At 47.5% G+C, this 22,131-nt stretch overlaps 1 protein-coding gene across 4 annotated transcripts in view; it reads right to left on the bottom strand.

Moving 5' to 3' along the window:
- The window catches only part of cacna1c (calcium channel, voltage-dependent, L type, alpha 1C subunit), a 546,860-nt gene that overhangs the window by 509,755 nt on the left and 14,974 nt on the right, over positions 1–22,131 (bottom strand). Inside the window, exon 1 of one of the 4 annotated variants that reach the window (XM_055905080.1) lies at positions 20,630–21,557. The exons of 2 other annotated variants lie outside the window; for them this stretch is intronic. In XM_055905080.1, coding sequence (XP_055761055.1) covers positions 20,630–20,687 — 58 coding nt within the window. In that variant the 5' untranslated portion in view covers positions 20,688–21,557. Of the gene's footprint in view, positions 1–20,629; positions 21,561–22,131 lie in introns of those variants that run through there. One more of the 4 variants, XM_055905078.1, reaches the window with a different exon arrangement.

Below are 22,131 nucleotides of genomic sequence, written 5' to 3' on the forward strand. Positions count from 1 at the left end.
TAGTTATGGTTCTAACCTGAAATTCCTCCTGGAGAGTTATGGTTCTAACCTGATTTTACTCCTGGAGAGTCATGGGTCTAAACTGATTTTCCTCCTGGAGAGTTATGGGTCTAACCTGCTACTCCTCTTGGGGAGTTATGGTTCTAACCTGATACTCCTCCTGGATAGTTATGGTTTTAACCTGATTCTCCTCCTAGATAGTTATGGGTCTAACCTGATTTTTCTCCTGGAGAGTTATGGATCTAACCTGATTTTCCTCCTGGAGAGTTATGGGTCTAACCTATTTTTCTCCTGGATAGTCATGGGTCTAACCTGATTTTTCTCCTGGATAGTTATGGGTCTAACCTGATTTTCTTCTTGGATAGTTATGGGTCTAACCTGATTTTCCTCCTGGAGAGTTATGGTTCTAACCTGATTTTCCTCCTGGAGAGTTATGGGTCTAACCTGATTTTCCTCCTGGAGAATTATGTGTCTAACCTGATTTTCCTCCTGGAGAGTTATGGGTCTAACCTGATTTTCCTCCTGGAGAGTTATGGGTCTAACCTGATTTTCCTCCTGGAGACTTATGGGTATGCATGCATTGGCTCTAACCGGATTCTACTAATGAATCTCCAGAGGAGCCGCTGAGGGTTAGCCTGGACATCCTTATGCCCCTTGGTCCACACCCATCTCCCTAACCTGAGCACCCATCTCCACCCCTCTCTTCCCACCTATCTTGCCCTGCAACCCCTCACCGCCCCTCTCCTCTCCACCCGCTCTTCACCACAAAGGGCATCAATTACCCCTGATTTAATCCCGAAAAGGACAAACAATAAATTACAAATGCATTACCAATGCTAAATTAAAATCCAAGACAGTTCACGGCCCATTAATTATGGAAATTGTGAGAGCCGTTAATTCCTCCCATGTTAACAGGATGGCTGACTGGTGCCACAGAGGTGGTCGTGCAGGGACCTAGAAGGTGTGTATGTGTGTGATTGGCTGGGTAGTTTCCATGCAGCAACAAATCAGTCTGTCAGAGGAACAACACAAACAGGACTGAACACCTAGCGTGTCCTTTAGACAAGTCAGGTCCCCCATACTGAGGGAACCAACGTCCACAAATACGATCTGGACAAACATAGTGATACCCAAGGATTATGGATCCTGGTCAAAGTAGTGCACTGTGTAGGGACTAGAGTGCCATTTGGGACGGAACCCCAGGGTTATGTAAGTGCACGTGGGCACCGGGCAGCGGTGTGAGTAAGGGTTGTGAACGGGTGGCGAGAGTGTGTCTGTGAGCTGAAGGGGTCTGGCTGGCAACAAGGCACTGCTGGCCAATAATGCTTTGATCAGTCTACTGGCTGGCTGGCAGCCGACTGCTTGATGAATTAAACATGGTGAGAGAGAGAGAGAGACCGAGAGAGAGAGAGACAGAGAGAGACCAAGAGAGAGACAGAGAGAGAGAGAGAGAGACAGAGAGACCGAGAGAGAGAGATAGAGAGAGACAGAGAGAGACCGAGAGAGAGACAGAGAGAGAGAGAGAGAGAGAGAGAGAGACAGAGAGAGACCAAGAGAGAGGGGGGAGCAAGGGTGAGAGGTGAGCTGTAAATTAGGGTGAGCCAGGCAGGCCAGCCCTTGCCAAACACAGACAGAGAGAGAGAGGAGCACCTTGAGAGAGAGAGAGAGAGAGAGAGAGAGAGAGAGAGAGAGAGAGAGAGGAGAGAGAGAGAGAGAGAGAGAGAGAGAGAGAGAGAGAGAGAGAGAGGAGAGAGAGAGAGAGAGAGAGAGAGAGAGAGAGAGAGAGAGAGAGAGAGAGAGAGAGAGAGAGAGAGAGAGAGAGAGAGAGAGAGAGAGAGAGAGAGAGAGAGAGAGAGAGAGAGAGAGAGAGAGAGAGAGAGAGAGAGAGAGAGAGAGAGAGAGAGAGAGGAGCACCTTGAGAGGGAGAGAGGAGCACCTTGAGAGGGAGAGAGGAGCACCTTGAGAGGGAGAGAGGAGCACCTTGAGAGGGAGAGAGGAGCACCTTGAGAGAGAGAGAGGAGCACCTTGAGAGAGAGAGAGGAGCACCTTGAGAGGGAGAGAGGAGCACCTTGAGAGGGAGAGAGGAGCACCTTGAGAGGGAGAGAGGAGCACCTTGAGAGAGAGAGAGAGAGTAGCACCTTGAGAGAGAGAGAGAGAGTAGCACCTTGAGAGAGAGAGAGAGAGTAGCACCTTGAGAGAGAGAGAGAGAGTAGCACCTTGAGAGAGAGAGAGAGACTAGAGAAATAGAGGCAGTGATTGAGTTGGGCGAAAGACAGGGGAGCTTCCTCATGTCCAATACCAACCAGACAGAACAGCAGAACGGCTTTGGAAAGGTCAGGCTAGCTGATGATACCATCTCCTCTGTATTCTTCTCTAAGGGTCACCCTCTGTAGCTTCACACAGAGTTCTGGAAGGACCCACTCCACCCAATCAGAACCCTGCTGATATCCTCAACATAAAACCAGACTTATTTCGCTTGTCTTTTTTAAATCAGGTTTCCCTACTCCTGGTGTACAGGCAGCACTCAGCTACGTCTCTGCAGATCTTCTGGAAAGACCACCGGTAACAGAAGAGAACAACACTGATGTGACGGCGCAGGCTACAGTCAGAGACGGTGGAATGATGTTTTGACTGGGGGTGCAGGCTACAGTCAGAGACGGTGGAATGATGTTTTGACTGGGGGCGCAGGCTACAGTCAGAGACGGTGGAATGATGTTCTGACTGGGGGCGCAGGCTACAGTCAGAGACGGTGGAATGATGTTTTGACTGGGGGTGCAGGCTACAGTCAGAGACGGTGGAATGATGTTTTGACTGGGGGTGCAGGCTACAGTCAGAGACGGTGGAATGATGTTTTGACTGGGGGTGCAGGATACAGTCAGAGACGGTGGAATGATGTTTTGAATGGGGGTGCAGGCTACAGTCAGAGACGGTGGAATGATGTTTTGACTGGAGGATGCAGGCTACAGTCAGAGACGGTGGAATGATGTTTTGACTGGGGGGCGCAGGCTACAGTCAGAGACGGTGGAATGATGTTTTGACTGGGGGTGCAGGCTACAGTCAGAGACGGTGCAATGATGTTTTGACTGGGGGTGCAGGCTACAGTCAGAGACGGTGGAATGATGTTCTGACTGGGGGGTGCAGACTACAGTCAGAGACGGTGGAATGATGTTTTGACTGGGGGGTGCAGGATACAGTCAGAGACGGTGGAATGATGTTTTGACTGGGGGGCGCAGACTACAGTCAGAGACGGTGGAATGATGTTTTGACTGGGGGGTGCAGGCTACAGTCAGAGACGGTGGAATGATGTTTTGACTGGGGGTGCAGGCTACAGTCAGAGACGGTGGAATGATGTTTTGACTGGGGGGCGCAGGCTACAGTCAGAGACGGTGGAATGATGTTTTGACTGGGGGGTGCAGGCTAGTCAGAGACGGTGGAATGATGTTTTGACTGGGGGGTGCAGGCTACAGTCAGAGACGGTGGAATGATGTTTTGACTGGGGGTGCAGGCTACAGTCAGAGACGGTGGAATGATGTTTTGACTGGGGGTGCAGGCTACAGTCAGAGACGGTGGAATGATGTTTTGACTGGGGGTGCAGGCTACAGTCAGAGACGGTGGAATGATGTTTTGACTGGGGGTGCAGGCTACAGTCAGAGACAGTGGAATGATGTTTTGACTGGGGGGTGCAGGATACAGTCAGAGACGGTGGAATTATGTTTTGACTGGGGGTGCAGGCTACAGTCAGAGACAGTGGAATGATGTTTTGACTGGGGGGTGCAGGATACAGTCAGAGACGGTGGAATGATGTTTTGACTGGAGGGTGCAGGCTACAGTCAGAGACGGTGGAATGATGTTTTGACTGGGGGTGCAGGATACAGTCAGAGACGGTGGAATGATGTTTTGAATGGGGGTGCAGGCTACAGTCAGAGACGGTGGAATGATGTTTTGACTGGAGGGTGCAGGCTACAGTCAGAGACGGTGGAATGATGTTTTGACTGGGGGGCGCAGGCTACAGTCAGAGACGGTGGAATGATGTTTTGACTGGGGGTGCAGGCTACAGTCAGAGATGGTGCAATGATGTTTTGACTGGGGGTGCAGGCTACAGTCAGAGACGGTGGAATGATGTTCTGACTGGGGGGTGCAGACTACAGTCAGAGACGGTGGAATGATGTTTTGACTGGGGGGTGCAGGATACAGTCCGAGACGGTGGAATGATGCTTTGACTGGGGGCGCAGGCTACAGTCAGAGACGGTGGAATGATGTTTTGACTGGGGGTGCAGGCTACAGTCAGAGACGGTGGGATGATGTTTTGACTGGGGAAGCAGGCTACAGTCAGAGACCGTGGAATGATGTTTTGACTGGGGGGCGCAGGCTACAGTCAGAGACGGTGGAATTATGTTTTGACTGGGGGGCGCAGGCTACAGTCAGAGACGGTGGAATGATGTTTTGTGGAGGTGATTCTGTCTGTGGAGGAGATATCTGAGCATTGCATTCTCTCAACATGCTGAAAGAAAGAAAACATATTTCTCCACTCCTGTTCCCATGTAAACCTTGTGCCTACATGTGGTGTATCATTTAACTGTGAGAAATGGTTCATTCTACAGGAGTGAATATGAAGGCTGTGTGAGAGGTTACAGACCTACAGTCCGTGTCCAGATGTCCGTTTCGACCGGTCTGAACAGCAGGCTGCAGCTCCCTTGACGTGCCATAGACCTATTTGAAGTCCCCGTCTTGTGACTGTCGAATTTCATTAGTGCCTCACAATCACACACAATCTTTCCCAAACATGACTTTTCCCTTCGCTTTATTTTCAAAACTCTCCATTTCACAACCTTTTTCTCATGGAATTAAACTCAGACATTGTCCTTTTTGCCTCCGTGGATCGACTTTTTATGCCCGTTCCCTAAAGCATTTGGCGATTGGCTTGTAGACCGTTTGTTGCAAGTGCAGTCACAACCTAAAGTTCAGGCTGATCCACTAACGCCACGTAGACAAAACATACTGAAAGAAAAACCCCAATGAAGCCTACAGATATAAATTACACAAGAAGTTTACATTTATAGATATTGTTTAAGGCATTGTTTTGTCTTTATTCAACACGTCAGACACCCTTCATCCACACTAGTTATTTCACGACCCCCAACCCGCTCCGCCCAGGGGAACAACGGGTGATGAGCCAACCCGCGCATCAGGATATCCCTGTTGCCTTCCAACTGCATTTGAATAGCTCGCCTGTTGCAAGTCAGTTTACCGTTCAGTGAGTTCGGCCTGTACATCCCCTTTAAAAAGGGGATTTGAATGGACCAATAAACGGATTCCCAGATCCCAGGTTTTCCCTTTAATAACAAGGCCTACATGCCATTCAATTCATTCCCTGTACTATGAACCTTTAATGTCCATTCTAGTGATTATATTTCTAGGGGCCTACATGTCATCCATCGCCTTTAATATGCCAGTTGTAGATAGGCGATCTAACTGAGACTGGTCTGCTGGGAGATGGTCCTCTCTGAGCTCTCCTCTCCTCCTCTTCTCTCTGAGCTCTCCTCTCTTCCTCTCTCCTCTCTGAGCTCAGCTCTCTTCTCTCTGAGCTCTCCTCTCTTCTCCTCTTCTCTCTGAGCTCTCCTCTCTTCCTCTCTCCTCTCTGAGCTCAGCTCTCTTCTCCTCTCTGAGCTCTCCTCTCTTCTCCTCTCCTCTCTGAGCTCAGCTCTCTTCTCCTCTCTGAGCTCAGCTCTCTTCTCCTCTCTGAGCTCAGCTCTCTTCTCCTCTCCTTTTGGAGCTCTCTTCTCCTCTCCTCTTGGAGCTCTCCTCTCCTCTCCACTCTCAACTCAGCTCTCTACTCAGCTCTCCACTCAGCTCTCCACTCTCAGCTCAGCTCTCGGCTCAGAGCTAACACACACACGCCAAGCCTGGCCTACATGGACACATGATGACTTTAGAGACACACATACACACGCACGCACACACTTCCTCTCCCGTCCTGTCGAACCAGCTTTAACCTCACAGTTATTCTCTTTCAAAAAATCCTTTTACACATTATTACCCTTTCACAATGAAAAAAACAGCTGAATAGATATTCACTCTCCAGATCAGGATTATACAAGTGTTACACCTACTGCCGTCAATGGCATTCCTGCCTGAGTCCTTGTCCTTGCAGCCGATGTGGATTCCACACACACCACTCAGTCACTTTGTACATTTCAGATAATGTCATCCTCTCACCTTTTCACACAAGCCATTACCTAGCCGTTCACAGCAGCTAGCTAGTTGACCCAGAGGACATGAGGTGGCCTAGTTTCTGCTACTCAAGCAGTACAACACCTCACATGTTCTACTGTTTGACTAGCGGCACCTGTAGAATAGCAGATTTAAGATAAAGAGTTCAACTAAATATTAACAGTACCAGTAGCCCACAGCGATGACCAGCACCTCTTTCAGTGTCCCTGTTCAGTCCTCAGTTCCCTGGGTAAAGGAGGAAAAGGCCCCTTGATTTGGGAGCCTGGTGTGTTTGACATAAGGTGGATTGAGGAATGAGGTGAAATACTAAGAGGCCATCTTGCTTTTTGGGGAAAACAACAACAAAAAGATGAACTCCATTTAACCGAACTTTACCTCACTTTGACCAGGTTGATTCATTCTCCCTCTCTCTCTCTCTCTCTCTCTCTCTCTCTTTCTCTCTCTCTTTCTCTCTCTTTCTCTCTATCGCTCTCTCTCTCTCTTTCTCTCTCTCTCTCTCAGGGCGCTGACTCACGCGTCAGAGGACATCTCTGCCCATGACGCCACCGGCTGCAAGTGACAGGGCCCTGCCACACACACACACACACACGAGGGCGACGCGGCCCTGCCAACCCTCCTGCCAACCTGACACACACAGCTGTTTCTCCCTCCATCCCTCCCTCCCTTCCTCCATCCCTGAGCTCATTAACAAATCTACCCGTTTATTCGTCTACCCACTGATGTGTTCATCCGGCCGGTCGGCCCTGAGTCTGACACCCAACGTGACATGTCCTGCGGGGGAGAGGGGGAGAAGAGGAGGGGAGGAAGGGAGGGAGAGATGACCCCCTGGGCTAGAGAATGAGCTATCGTCTCAATGTGGCAGAGCTATCCAACCATGTAAATGCTAGCCATGGGCTAGCCTGTGATAGCATGAGCCCGCTGTCTGAATGCATTTAAACCACTGGCTCATAAAACAGGATACAGCTCGTGTTTAGATGGTGCTAAACTGTGCATGGATTGGTTGCTCTTCCCTCTGTCAATCTGTCAAGTCTATTTTACTGGTTTCCTGTAGTGAAAACACACACACACGCACGCAAACACACACACACACACACTTGAGCAGTATTTAATTAAAAGGTGATGCATGGAGCTCGGTCTCAGTGAGAGAGGGGGTCTAGAGCTGCTTCAGGCTGAAGGGTCTTCAAGCTGAATATTACCATCTTATCCCTAATGAAGGTGTTCAAAGGGCCTCTAGAGAGAGAGAGAGAGAGAGAGAGAGAGAGAGAGAGAGAGAGAGAGAGAGAGAGAGAGAGAGAGAGAGAGAGAGAGAGAGAGAGAGAGAGAGAGAGAGAGAGAGAGAGAGAGAGAGAGAGAGAGAGAGAGAGAGAGAGAACGAACAACCTGTCTGAGTCTAGTCTCCCTCTATCTCTTCCTCCCTTCTTCTTCTACTTTCACCCCAGAAATGAACTTCATGAAATATGAATACTAATGAGCATCAGGTATATTTCATGTCTGCTCCGCTAACGAGGAATGGAATTAGATTTTAACGAGGAGCATTAACGAGGAGCTGGGTAATCATTGGTGAGGTTGTTAATGATACCTGACATACCTGTACTTATTCAGTGGTCAGGTAGAAAGATCCTGTTACAACTCCTGTTACATATGGAAGGGGATTTAGTGGTCATCATTTCACTTAAAGGAAGAAAAACAACGGTCACTCCGCCACTTGTTTTGGTAAACAGCTGATGGGAGGACCCGGAGAAACTGTGCTCAGGTAGAAAGGGGCTGTAAATCTCACATTAAATATGGAAGTTGATTCACGAAAAACATTGACAGGCTGATTATCAATTATGATCTCAAATATTTGTGAGAAATGTTATGGAGAGGTTTAGTGTAGAATAAAAACCATTATAATCCACCTGTTGAATAATACATTGAACAGTTGTTCTCTCTGCACAATATTATGATATGAGATGTTTGGAGCTTCTGGACCGTCTCAACCAACAGCCTTCATCAACCAAGCCCTGGTATTCAACTAACTACCAAACATCACAGCTCTACCGCCTTCATCAACCAAGCCCTGGTATTCAACTAACTACCAAACATCACAGCTCTACCGCCTTCATTAACCAAGCCCTGGTATTCAACTAACTACCAAACATCACAGCTCTATCGCCTTCATCAACCAAGCCCTGGTATTCAACTAACTACCAAACATCACAGCTCTACCGCCTTCATTAACCAAGCCCTGGTATTCAACTAACTACCAAACATCACAGCTCTATCGCCTTCATCAACCAAGCCCTGGTATTCAACTAACTACCAAACATCACAGCTCTACCGCCTTCATCAACCAAGCCCTGGTATTCAACTAACTACCAAACATCACAGCTCTACCGCCTTCATCAACCAAGCCCTGGTATTCAACTAACTACCAAACATCACAGCTCTATCGCCTTCATTAACCAAGCCCTGGTATTCAACTAACTACCAAACATCACAGCTCTATCGCCTTCATTAACCAAGCCCTGGTATTCAACTAACTACCAAACATCACAGCTCTACCGCCTTCATCAACCAAGCCCTGGTATTCAACTAACTACCAAACATCACAGCTCTACCGCCTTCATCAACCAAGCCCTGGTATTCAACTAACTACCAAACATCACAGCTCTACCGCCTTCATCAACCAAGCCCTGGTATTCAACTAACTACCAAACATCACAGCTCTACCGCCTTCATCAACCAAGCCCTGGTATTCAACTAACTACCAAACATCACAGCTCTACCGCCTTCATTAACCAAGCCCTGGTATTCAACTAACTACCAAACATCACAGCTCTATCGCCTTCATTAACCAAGCCCTGGTATTCAACTAACTACCAAACATCACAGCTCTATCGCCTTCATCAACCAAGCCTTGGTATTTAACTAACTACCAAACATCACAGCTCTACCGCCTTCATCAACCAAGCCCTGGTATTCAACTAACTACAAAACATCACAGCTCTACAGCCTTCATCAACCAAGCCCTGGTATTCAACTAACTACCAAACATCACAGCTCTACCGCCTTCATCAACCAAGCCCTGGTATTCAACTAACTACCAAACATCACATCTCTACCGCCTTCATCAACCAAGCCCTGGTATTCAACTAACTACCAAACATCACAGCTCTACCGCCTTCATTAACCAAGCCCTGGTATTCAACTAACTACCAAACATCACAGCTCTATCGCCTTCATTAACCAAGCCCTGGTATTCAACTAACTACCAAACATCACGGCTCTATCGCCTTCATCAACCAAGCCCTGGTATTCAACTAACTACCAAACATCACAGCTCTACCGCCTTCATCAACCAAGCCCTGGTATTCAACTAACTACCAAACATCACAGCTCTATCGCCTTCATCAACCAAGCCCTGGTATTCAACTAACTACCAAACATCACAGCTCTACCGCCTTCATCAACCAAGCCCTGGTATTCAACTAACTACCAAACATCACAGCTCTACCGACCTTCATCAACCAAGCCCTGGTATTCAACTAACTACCAAACATCACAGCTCTACCGCCTTCATCAACCAAGCCCTGGTATTCAACTAACTACCAAACATCACAGCTCTACCGCCTTCATCAACCAAGCCCTGGTATTCAACTAACTACCAAACATCACAGCTCTACCGCCTTCATCAACAAAGCCCTGGTATTCAACTAACTACCAAACATCACAGCTCTACCGCCTTCATCAACAAAGCCCTGGTATTCAACTAACTACCAAACATCACAGCTCTACCGCCTTCATCAACAAAGCCCTGGTATTCAACTAACTACCAAACATCACAGCTCTACCGCCTTCATCAACCAAGCCCTGGTATTCAACTAACTACCAAACATCACAGCTCTACCGCCTTCATCAACAAAGCCCTGGTATTCAACTAACTACCAAACATCACAGCTCTACCGCCTTCATCAACAAAGCCCTGGTATTCAACTAACTACCAAACATCACAGCTCTACCGCCTTCATCAACCAAGCCCTGGTATTCAACTAACTACCAAACATCACAGCTCTACCGCCTTCATCAACAAAGCCCTGGTATTCAACTAACTACCAAACATCACAGCTCTACCGCCTTCATCAACCAAGCCCTGGTATTCAACTAACTACCAAACATCACAGCTCTACCGACCTTCATCAACCAAGCCCTGGTATTCAACTAACTACCAAACATCACAGCTCTACCGCCTTCATCAACCAAGCCCTGGTATTCAACTAACTACCAAACATCACAGCTCTACCGCCTTCATCAACCAAGCCCTGGTATTCAACTAACTACCAAACATCACAGCTCTACCGCCTTCATCAACCAAGCCCTGGTATTCAACTAACTACCAAACATCACAGCTCTACCGCCTTCATCAACCAAGCCCTGGTATTCAACTAACTACCAAACATCACAGCTCTACCGCCTTCATCAACCAAGCCCTGGTATTCAACTAACTACCAAACATCACAGCTCTACCGCCTTCATCAACCAAGCCCTGGTATTCAACTAACTACCAAACATCACAGCTCTACCGTCTTCATCAACCAAGCCCTGGTATTCAACTAACTACCAAACATCACAGCTCTACCGCCTTCATCAACCAAGCCCTGGTATTCAACTAACTACCAAACATCACAGCTCTACCACTTTCATGCCATGGATGGCAAAACACACATTGAATGCAAAAGGTGCCATACTGCAACGTAATCAGGCCTAATGTCTGTATCTGTCTACTCTGCTATACGTATGGGGCAGCATTGCATGTGGAGGATGTCCTGCATTTGTTACTCAGGAGGATCCATCCTTCTCTGAATGCAGACAGTCCTAGTCTGCAACACAAATGGCGCCCTATTCCCTATGAGGCCAAATGTCAAAAAGTAGTGCACTACGTAGGGAGTAGGGTACAATTTGAGACGCACACCTGTTCTCCATCTAGCTAGCTCTCCCTGCATCCTTCTCCCTCCGTGTCTATTGTTGTGTTAATGGTGTGAACCGCCATGTTCACTGCTGCCGTCTCTCCTTCTGCCTTTCTGCTGACTGCTACATGCTCTATTCTAAACAACGATGAGCACACACACACACACACACACACACACACACACACACACCTGCACACGCACGCACGCACGCACACACACACACACACACACACACACACACACACACACACACACACACACACACACACACACACACACACACACACACACACACTTGAGAAACCAAGTGGCTACAACGCTATGTTGAAATGATATCTCTCTCTCCATCCTTCACAAGTTGGTGTCGGCTCCGGGACGCAGAGCGAAACAAGTTGGTGTCGGCTCCGGGACGCAGAGCGAAACAAGTTGGTGTCGGCTCCGGGACGCAGAGCGAAACAAGTTGGTGTCGGCTCCGGGACGCAGAGCGAAACACGTTGGTGTCGGCTCCGGGACGCAGAGCGAAACAAGTTGGTGTCGGCTCCGGGACGCAGAGCGAAACAAGTTGGTGTCGGCTCCGGGACGCAGAGCGAAACAAGTTGTTGTCGGCTCCGGGACGCAGAGCGAAACAAGTTGTTGTCGGCTCCGGGACGCAGAGCGAAACAAGTTGTTGTCGGCTCCGGGACGCAGAGCGAAACAAGTTGGTGTCGGCTCCGGGACGCAGAGCGAAACAAGTTGGTGTCGGCTCCGGGACGCAGAGCGAAACAAGTTGTTGTCTGCTCCGGGACGCAGAGCGAAACAAGTTGGTGTCGGCTCCGGGACGCAGAGCGAAACAAGTTGGTGTCGGCTCCGGGACGCAGAGCGAAACAAGTTGGTGTCGGCTCCGGGACGCAGAGCGAAACAACACACACAGAGATGTAATCCAGCGCCACACGCAACACATCAGCAGGTCAAAGGAAGAAACGGAAGGTGGACGTAGAGTCATCTGTCTGCTAAACGACAGACCGCTGACAGACATCATGCAGGAAGATCCCGCTGGTCCTGAGACATCAGACAGGATGTAACACAGGACAGGATGGACTAGTAGACTGTTCAGGTTATTATATCACACACTACTGACATCAACACATCAGACAGGATGTAACACAGGAGAGGATGGACTAGTAGACTGTTCAGGTTATTATCACACACTACTGACATCAACACATCAGACAGGATGTAACACAGGAGAGGATGGACTAGTAGACTGTTCAGATTATTATATCACACTACTGACATCAACACATCAGACAGGATGTAACACAGGAGAGGATGGACTAGTAGACTGTTCAGGTTATTATAACACACTACTGACATCAACCCTGAGGAACCCATCAGACAGGATGTAGTGGAACTATGAAGAGCGTGTGGAGTAGAACTGCATACTGACGGTAACCTATAACATGGTCATACACACTGCTATCAAAGCCGTAAGGAGCCTGAAGTGCACTCTCTGAGCTGCTGCCCTATATTCTGAGAAAAGGGGACAAGTGCAGTAGAAATATGTATATATAGAGAGAGAAGGAGAGAGAGAAAGAGAGAGAGAGGTAGAGAGAGAGAGAGGTAGAGAGAGAGAGAGAGAGAGAGAGAGAGAGAGAGAGAGAGAGAGAGAGAGAGAGAGAGAGAGAGAGAGAGAGAGAGAGAGAGAGAGAGAGAGAGAGAGAGAGAGAGAGAGAGAGAGAGAGAGAGAGAGAGAGAGAGAGAGAGAGAGAGAGAGAGAGAGAGAGAAAGAGATCTAATTGATGACTTGCTCTCCTCTCTGACACCATCCCTACTAAAGGCCTTGGAGGCTGATACACTAGATTGGCAGTAGACAGAAAACGCTACAGAGCTACAGTTAGACTCCACTAGGGCTCTCTCTCTCTCTCTTTCCTCCCTCTATCACCTCTTTCAATCCCTCTCTTCTCCTTGTGCCTCTCCCCCTTTCCTTTAGAGGCAGAACAATAAAATAGATGTTAAGCAAGAAAGCTGTTGCTAACCTCCTCCTTCTCTCACCCTCCCTCCCTCACTCCATCCCGCCCTCTCTCTCTCCCTCTCCCTCCCTCCCTCCCTCCCTCCCTCCATCTCTACCTCTCTCCCTCCCTACCTCTCTCCCTCTCTCCCTACCTCCCTACCTATCTTCCTACCTCTCTACCTCCCTACCTCTCTCCCTCTCTCTCTACCTCTCTACCTCACTACCTCCCTACCTATCTCCCTACCTCTCTACCTCCCTACCTCTCTCCCTACCTCTCTCCCTCTCTCCCTACCTCTCTCCCTACCTCCCTACCTATCTTCCTACCTCTCTCCCTACCTCCCTACCTATCTTCCTACCTCTCTACCTCCCTACCTCTCTCCCTCTCTCTCTACCTCTCTACCTCCCTACCTATCTCCCTACCTCTCTACCTCCCTACCTCTCTCCCTACCTCTCTCCCTCTCTCCCTACCTCTCTCCCTACCTCCCTACCTATCTTCCTACCTCTCTACCTCCCTACCTCTCTCCCTACCTCTCTCCCTCTCTCCCTACCTCTCTCCCTACCTCCCTACCTATCTTCCTACCTCTCTCCCTACCTCTCTCCCTACCTCTCTCCCTACCTCTCTCCCTACCTATCTTCCTACCTCTCTCCCTACCTCTCCCTACCTATCTCCCTACCTCCCTACCTATCTTCCTACCTCTCTCCCTCTCTCCCTACCTCCCTACCTCTCTCCCTACCTCTCTCCCTACCTCCCTACCTATCTTCCTACCTTCCCCCACTGCTACTATTTCTACCACTCTCTTTCTCTCTGTCGGTATCTGTCCCTCTCTGCTGCTTTCTCTCTCCTCACTGTCTGGATCTCTCTATCTGTTCGTCTCCCTCTCTATTTCTCTCCCTGCTCTCTTTTCTTTCTGTAATGTATCTATTTTTCTATCTAAGTAGTTATTCTACTTGAAGAAAACAGATGTTAGCTGTTGTTTTGTGGTCTCCCATTCTCCGGCATCCTGCCTGCCACCCTTTGAGCACCACGTCTAGATTTCCAGCAGAACAAAGTGAAGTGATGCATTATGGGCCCAGTTCCCAGTTCAGATGTAGTAGTGTTTTGTTCTCTGGTTCTATACTGAATGATAAGTGACTTGGTAATAGTCCCACGTAGACCAGCCCAATGGCAATTAACAAACAGACTGCTTCTCCCCTAATAAACACCTCGTCGTTGACGGAAGGATTTCTTCTTTATGTACTTATACACAAACACGTTCATTTGAACGTACTTCCTGTTGTTTGGCAAGAGTGAAATATGTTGAGGCTTACATTAGACATTTAACAATATAAGACTATTACTATTATCATTATATTGTGTATAGGGAACCTGATTAGTGTCCCACCCCCCACCTCCCCCACCCCCATCCCTAGGGCCTGATTAGTGAAGTCACTCAGAGACCCCCGTGGTGTGTTAGAGCTGGTCCAGTCACTCAGAGACCCCCGTGGTGTGTTGGAGCTGGTCCAGTCACGCAGAGACCCCCGTGGTGTTGGAGCTGGTCCAGTCACTCAGAGACCCCCGTGGTGTGTTAGAGCTGGTCCAGTCACTCAGAGACCCCCGTGGTGTGTTAGAGCTGGTTCAGTCACTCAGAGACCCCCGTGGTGTGTTAGAGCTGGTCCAGTCACTCAGAGACCCCCGTGGTGTGTTGGAGCTGGTCCAGTCACTCAGAGACCCCCGTGGTGTTGGAGCTGGTCCAGTCACTCAGAGACCGCCATGGTGTGTTAGAGCTGGTCCAGTCACTCAGAGACACCCGTGGTGTGTTGGAGCTGGTCCAGTCACTCAGAGACCCCCGTGGTGTTGGAGCTGGTCCAGTCACTCAGAGACCCCCGTGGTGTGTTAGAGCTGGTTCAGTCACTCAGAGACCCCCGTGGTGTGTTAGAGCTGGTCCAGTCACTCAGAGACCCCCGTGGTGTGTTGGAGCTGGTCCAGTCACTCAGAGACCCCCGTGGTGTTGGAGCTGGTCCAGTCACTCAGAGACCGCCATGGTGTGTTAGAGCTGGTCCAGTCACTCAGAGACACCCGTGGTGTGTTGGAGCTGGTCCAGTCACTCAGAGACCCCCGTGGTGTGTTGGAGCTGGTCCAGTCACTCAGAGACCGCCGTGGTGTGTTAGAGCTGGTCCAGTCACTCAGAGACCCCCGTGGTGTGTTAGAGCTGGTCCAGTCACTCAGAGACCCCCATGGTGTGTTGGAGCTGGTCCAGTCACTCAGAGACCCCCAAGGTGTGTTGGAGCTGGTCCAGTCACTCAGAGACCCCCGTGGTGTGTTAGAGCTGGTCCAGTCACTCAGAGACCCCTGTGGTGTGTTAGAGCTGGTCCAGTCACTCAGAGACCCCCATGGTGTGTTAGAGCTGGTCCAGTCACTCAGAGACCCCCATGGTGTGTTAGAGCTGGTCCAGTCACTCAGAGACCCCCATGGTGTGTTAGAGCTGGTCCAGTCACTCAGAGACCCCCATGGTGTGTTAGAGCTGGTCCAGTCACTCAGAGACCCCCAAGGTGTGTTAGAGCTAGTCCAGTCACTCAGAGACCCATCAGAAACACATTAATTACAATAACAAACTATCATGCATAGGATATGAGTCTTGCAGGTAGAGTGGCTTGCGAAAGTATTCACCCCCCTTGGCATTTTTCGTATTTTGTTGCCTTACAACCTGGAATTAAAATAGATTTTTTGGAAGTTTGTATCATTTGATTTACACAACATGCCTACCACTTTGAAAATGCAAAATATATTTTATTGTGAAACAAACAAGAAATAAGACAAAAGAAAACAGAAAATTTAAGTGTGCATAACAATTCCCCCCCCCCCCCCAAGGTCAATACTTTGTAGAGTCACCTTTTGCAGCAATTACAGCTGCAAGTCTCTTGGGGTATGTCTCTATAAGCTTGGCACATCTAGCCACTGGGATTCTTGCCCATTCTTCAAGGCAAAACTGCTTCAGCTCCTTCAAGTTGGATGGGTTCCGCTGGTGTACAGCAATCTTTAAGTCATACCACAGATTCTCAATTGGATTGAGGTCTGAGCTTTGACTAGGCCATTCCAAGACATTTAAATGTTTCCCCTTAAACCACTCGAGTGTTGCTTTAGCAGTATGCTTAGGGTCATTGTCCTGCTGGAAGGTGAACCTCCATCCCAGTCTCAAATCTCTGGAAGACTGAAACAGGTTTCCCTCAATAATTTCCCTGTATTTAGAGCCAGCCATCATTTATTCAATTCTGACCAGTTTCCCAGTCCATGCTGATGAAAAACAACTCCCATGCTCACTGTGGGGATGGTGTTCTCGGGGTGATGAGAGGTGTTGGGTTTGCTCCAGACATAGCGTTTTCCTAGATGGCCAAAAAGCTCAATTTTAGTCTTAGCTGACCAGAGTACCGTCTTCCATATTTTTGGGGAGTCTTCCACATGCCTTTTGGCGAACACCAAACGTGTTTGCTTATTTTTTTCTTTAAGCAATGGCTTTTTTTCTGTCTCTCTTTCCATAAAGCCCAGATATGTGGGGTGTACGGTTTAAAGTGGTCCTATGGACAGATACTCCAATCTCCGCTGTGGAGCTTTGCAGCTCATTCAGGGTTATCTTTGGTCTCTTTGTTGCCTCTCTGATTAATGCCCCCTTGCCTGGTTCATGAGTTTTGGTGGGCGGCCCTCTCTTGGCAGGTTTGTTGTGGTGCCATATTCTTTCAATTTTTTAATAATGGATTTAATGGTGCTCTATGGGATGTTCAAAGTTTCTGATATTTTTTTATAACCCAACCCTGATCTGTACTTCTCCACAAATTTATCCCTGACCTGTTTGGAGAGCTCCTTGGTCTTCATGGTGCCCCCTGCTTAGTGGTGTTGCAGACTCTGGGGCCTTTCAGAACAGGTGTATATATACTGAAATCATGTGACAGATCATGTGACACAGATTGCACACAGGTGCACTTAACTTTAACTAATTTTGTGACTTCTGAAGGTAATTGGTTGCACCAGATCTTATTTATGGGCTTCATAGCAAAGGGGGTGAATACATATGCACGCACCACTTTTCCATTTTTTATATTAAAAAAAAATGATTTAGTGGTTAGGTTTAGGGGCTAGGTTTAAGGGGTTAGTGGTTAGGTTTAGGGTTAGGGTTATAATTAGGGTTATAATTAGAGTTAGGGTAAGGGGTTAGTGGTTAGGTTTAGGGTTATAATTAGGGTTAGGGAAAATCGGATTTTGAATGGAAATTTGAGAGTCTGTCAGGTAGCTTGTGGAGAAAATGGTGGGTCTCTGATTACATAGGCTGACTGGGACCATAGTGTACTGTAATGACAGACAGCTCTCACTACTGTAGGACCATAGTGTACTGTAATGACAGACAGCTCTCACTACTGTAGGACCATAGTGTACTGCTTCTAAAGTGGTGAAGCTAAGAGGTACATGAACACACACACATCGATTTGATTTGATTTTTAACACACACACACCAAACATACACACTGTGCACATGCACACCGTACACACACACACATACCGCACACACACACACCGTACACCCCGTACACACCCACTCCGTACACACCCACCCCGTACGCACCCACTCCGTACACACACACCCCGTACACACCCACTCCGTACACACACACCCACCCCGTACACACCCAACCCGTAAACTAAGAGGTACACACCCACCCCGTACACACCCAACCCGTAAACTAAGAGGTACACACCCACCCCGTACACACACACCCCGTACACCCAACCCGTACACAGAGGTGGTAGTCCTAGTAGGTTCAACATCAGCACTGAGGACTGAAAGGTGGAGACAGTACTTCCTATAACAACAAACCAGCTTCAGCTTCTACAAATAAGGTACATATGGTTTATATTAGGATTGACTGGTACATACACTACTGGCCTACATCTTCCTCGCTGCACCAAACACTAGTTTATTTCAGGCATAAATAAAATGAGAAAATATGTATATAGGCCTGTGGTGTAATCTGTCTGACACCAACAGAACTCGAAGTCTTCCTGAGTTTGGCCTCATATATATTTTTACAACTTCCTGGTTCATACCTCTGACAACGGTTCCATTTACCTGTAATGGGTCATCTATTGATCTGCTATGCTATAGGCTAGCTATAGCTTATCGGCAAAGACATATGGCGCTGAGGTCGCACTGAATAGAACGTCAATAGGCCTACAAAGCGTGGTCCATTCATGATTACTCTGCTGACCGAAGGAAATGGTATTGTGAATGTAGTCTAATCCGTAATCAATAATAAACGAAAGGACACTGAACGGAATTAAGCGGTCACCAGCCCGAAGGCTAACCACGCCACTGGGGTTAGCAGGAGCCGCTCACACTAGTTAGAGTAGCAACAGGCAGGCCTAGATCAGACCGCGGGAACGACAGTAGCCTAGTCTAAAAGCTACTTCTTTTAAAACCTGATGTATCCGGATGGTAAAATAATACAACTAGGCCGTAACCGCACTATGTAACACGGACGATGTGCTAAATGTATGGGAGAATAAAAGCTGAGGTCGTAAAATCTAGGCTACTTAAAATTGAAGTTGCGAACAGCAAAACAGCGAAAAAAAAACCCTAACAAACAGTTTTTCACACGGTGACCTGAAATCCCGTGAGAGCTGTTAGAGGGCAGACGGCACCATATCCCATGTACAGCGCGCGAGAAAATATGGTGTCATTTGGGACCAGGTCAGAATTGAACAGCGAGGAGCCTTCTCCACATTTCCTCTGGAAAAAGGAAGAAAAAGCACATGAGAATAGATGTGGATCTCATCTGGCGTAAAGCCCAAAAAACAGGATATGATCATAATAACAATAATAGGTTGGTTATTTCAACAACAGTCTATTAGAGAAGAAGTACCATTGGTTTCCCAGGCATGTTCAGTGTGGCACCCAGATACGGAGGTCATGGCAGGGCGGCCTATCAGAGACAACCTGTCCATGGTGCTGAAAAGGCCACCCGAGGCAGCGCAACGCCGGGAGCACCAGATCAACAATTCATGGCGAATGAAAGAGCCTATAGGCTACTATTCAAGGAGGAAAGTTGGACTACAATTCGTTACGAGTTTGCTAAAGTTGACATAATAGTATTGGTCAACAACAACCAGCCATCGGTGCAGAAATATTATCAGAGGAATCCCCATGTGTGATGCTGCGTTACGCAATGTTGACTGCTATGACCAACACGCCACCCATGAGACAGACAACTAATATTAATAGCGAGTGTCAGGGGGTTGACACCAAGATGATATGTAGGCTATGTCATAGTTATACTCTGAGACCAAACCAATCAACTGCTGCGCCACATATGCTGAGGCACAAGCTTAGGCAGGATTCCATGTACGCGACCACCGTCTGCTGCTCGCAGCTCGAGCACTCTCTCTCTCTCTCTCTCTGTTGCTATGGGCCCCCGCCTCTCCTCTCCGTGCTGACGCCACGGACAAGGCAGCTATAACCTACTCCGTAGTTTGTAATCACAAGTTAAAGACAATGATCTAGTAAATCATTGCATTGTAGGCTATTTCGTCATGTAGCCTAAGGACACTGTAGTGATGTAGCCACTGTTGTGACTTAGTAATGCTCAGCTCAACGTGGGAAGAGGCAGATAGCCTACTGCGCAACATGCATGCAACAAACAGACACCTGATCATAATAGGCCTTTTGGCTATTGCTTGATGCATGTTCAACGTAATTATGTTCCACGTTATCCGTATCTTGTTTGAGATTTTAAACGCAAAATCCTAAAATATAGATTCTAGTCTGATGACAATTGAGGCCCTGCGCATAGCCTGTGACTTTAATTAGATTATAAATCTCTAAACTAACCTGTTAATGTACCATGTCTTGTCCATGAATGCAAATGACATGTAATCTACTTTAGCCCTATACGTTTCACACGCGAGTATCGATCCATAATAAATGAATCGATAAGGTGATCGAAAATATCGATGCGCATCAGTGGGCTATCATTTTGTGCACGCACTCAGGCCGTGCGTTTCCTCCATTGCATCCTGGGAACGGGCTTGATTAGAATGCTCCGAGCATTAAACTGAATCGATCCACAAGTTTGTAAACGATTACAACATTGGCATTAGGGCAAAATGCATGTGTGAAACCATATTTATCCAATAGGGGTGCGATCATGTGTTAGTCCGTCGTTTACCTGTCGGCTAATAATAATGATAATCTGTTGCTGCTAGGCTAACCTAACTAGGGCTGCCTGAATGCAGGCTGATACAACTCGGACAGTGAAAAGTCATTGACACTTCCAATAAGCCGTTATGGTTTGTGTCATATGTTCATCTGTTTAAAAGAGAAGGTAACAAGCCATTCCGTCTCCAAACCAGAAGAATAAATATCATGCATCTCCCCCAACAACACAGCACAGACACAGCTTGAAAACAACTGAAAATATCAAATAAATACATTACCTTGATGGTTCTCAAGGGTGTCCTCTGGTATGTACATGTTTCTGCTTTCATTTACCATAAATGTGATCCAGCTTTATCCGTAGGTGAATGGAGAAAAAGGTTGTAAAAAGGAGTAGAGAAAAATAGAAGAAACCAAACAGGAGGAAAATAAAAAAAAGAATAGCGCCCGAACAGCTTTCGATATTCCTTTTTTTTCTTGTTGCGTTTCAGTAAATATTACCTGATCCCCATTCTGGAGTTAGAACACATAAATAGATATTTGCTTGAACCACCTAAGAAGACGAACCAGTGCATCCTCGGAACATCCGGGCCCTACCTAAGAAACATGGCACTAGCACCATTTGCTGCTAGCCTACTTATTAATCAAAATCCTATCAATTTGCCCGCAAATGTTTTAAATAGGGTGCATCAAAAAAGCCGGACCAATGACACCAAAACCCGCGCGCTGCCACTGATGCCGTAAAAGGAATACAAGCAAAGATTCAAGCTCTCAGCGCAACAACAAAAAATATATATATTCCAGAACTGCTGCTCACACAGGGTTAAATCTTCCAATAGAATCGATTCCACCAAATGCTGTCCAAAAAACAGGCAAATACACGTGGCGTGCCTCATTCACAGATACTTTCTGTCATCAATTCCAGGCCAAAATCGTACGAAACGGGAGTTGTTCAATAGCCCTGTGGAGAGCGGCCGCTTGTACCTTTCTGCAGTGATATTGTCTGGCGAGAGGAAAGAGAGGGAGAGCGCACAAGAGAGAGGGGGGTGACGACCAAGCCCCCTCCCCTGTAGACGATCTGACTGGTTCCAGATGTTAGCCTGTTACAACGTTAGAAAATAGAGTAAACCGTACATGATTTTCCAGACTTGCTATCTCTGGAGAGGGAGCTAAATAATCACAGTAAAGTCAGATAGGGCTTGTGCTTTGATTTCTGGAGGATGTAGGAAGGAAGGAGGAAATCTGTTAAACCTGACTTGAATTATATCTGGATGGATTCAATCGCAAGCGTGCGACCTGTATCACGGACAATAGCAGGCGAACCAGTTTGTAAACATGCAGTTTTTAAATGCCTTCGTTGCTTAATAGACACATTTATGGGAGGCCTATGGAAGATAATTCAGTTTACACCTTAGTCGGCTACAGTTTGAGTTCCAAGACCTCGATTTTACGCGCGTCAAACGTGGCCAAAATATGCGTAATGTTTACACCCAGATGGAACCACAAAACATGCTCAATTTGATTCGGCACGAACGTGTTACACAGATACAAGCACTATTTCAAGTGAATCCCTGTAGTCCAGAAACAAATAGGTTATGTCGATATTCAAATAGAATATAAGACAGGCTATAGCCTACAGTATATACAACCCCATCTCATTCACATCAAGAACGACTTTCAGGGCGCTACCCTGATCATGACCACAGCAGGACACTGTAATGAAAAATCCTTGAGTCTTCAAAAGATTGTTCCGTTTAGAGAAACTATTACATAATCGACCTCA

Source organism: Salvelinus fontinalis, chromosome 39, assembly GCF_029448725.1.
Source record: "Salvelinus fontinalis isolate EN_2023a chromosome 39, ASM2944872v1, whole genome shotgun sequence".
Taxonomy (NCBI): domain Eukaryota; kingdom Metazoa; phylum Chordata; class Actinopteri; order Salmoniformes; family Salmonidae; genus Salvelinus; species Salvelinus fontinalis.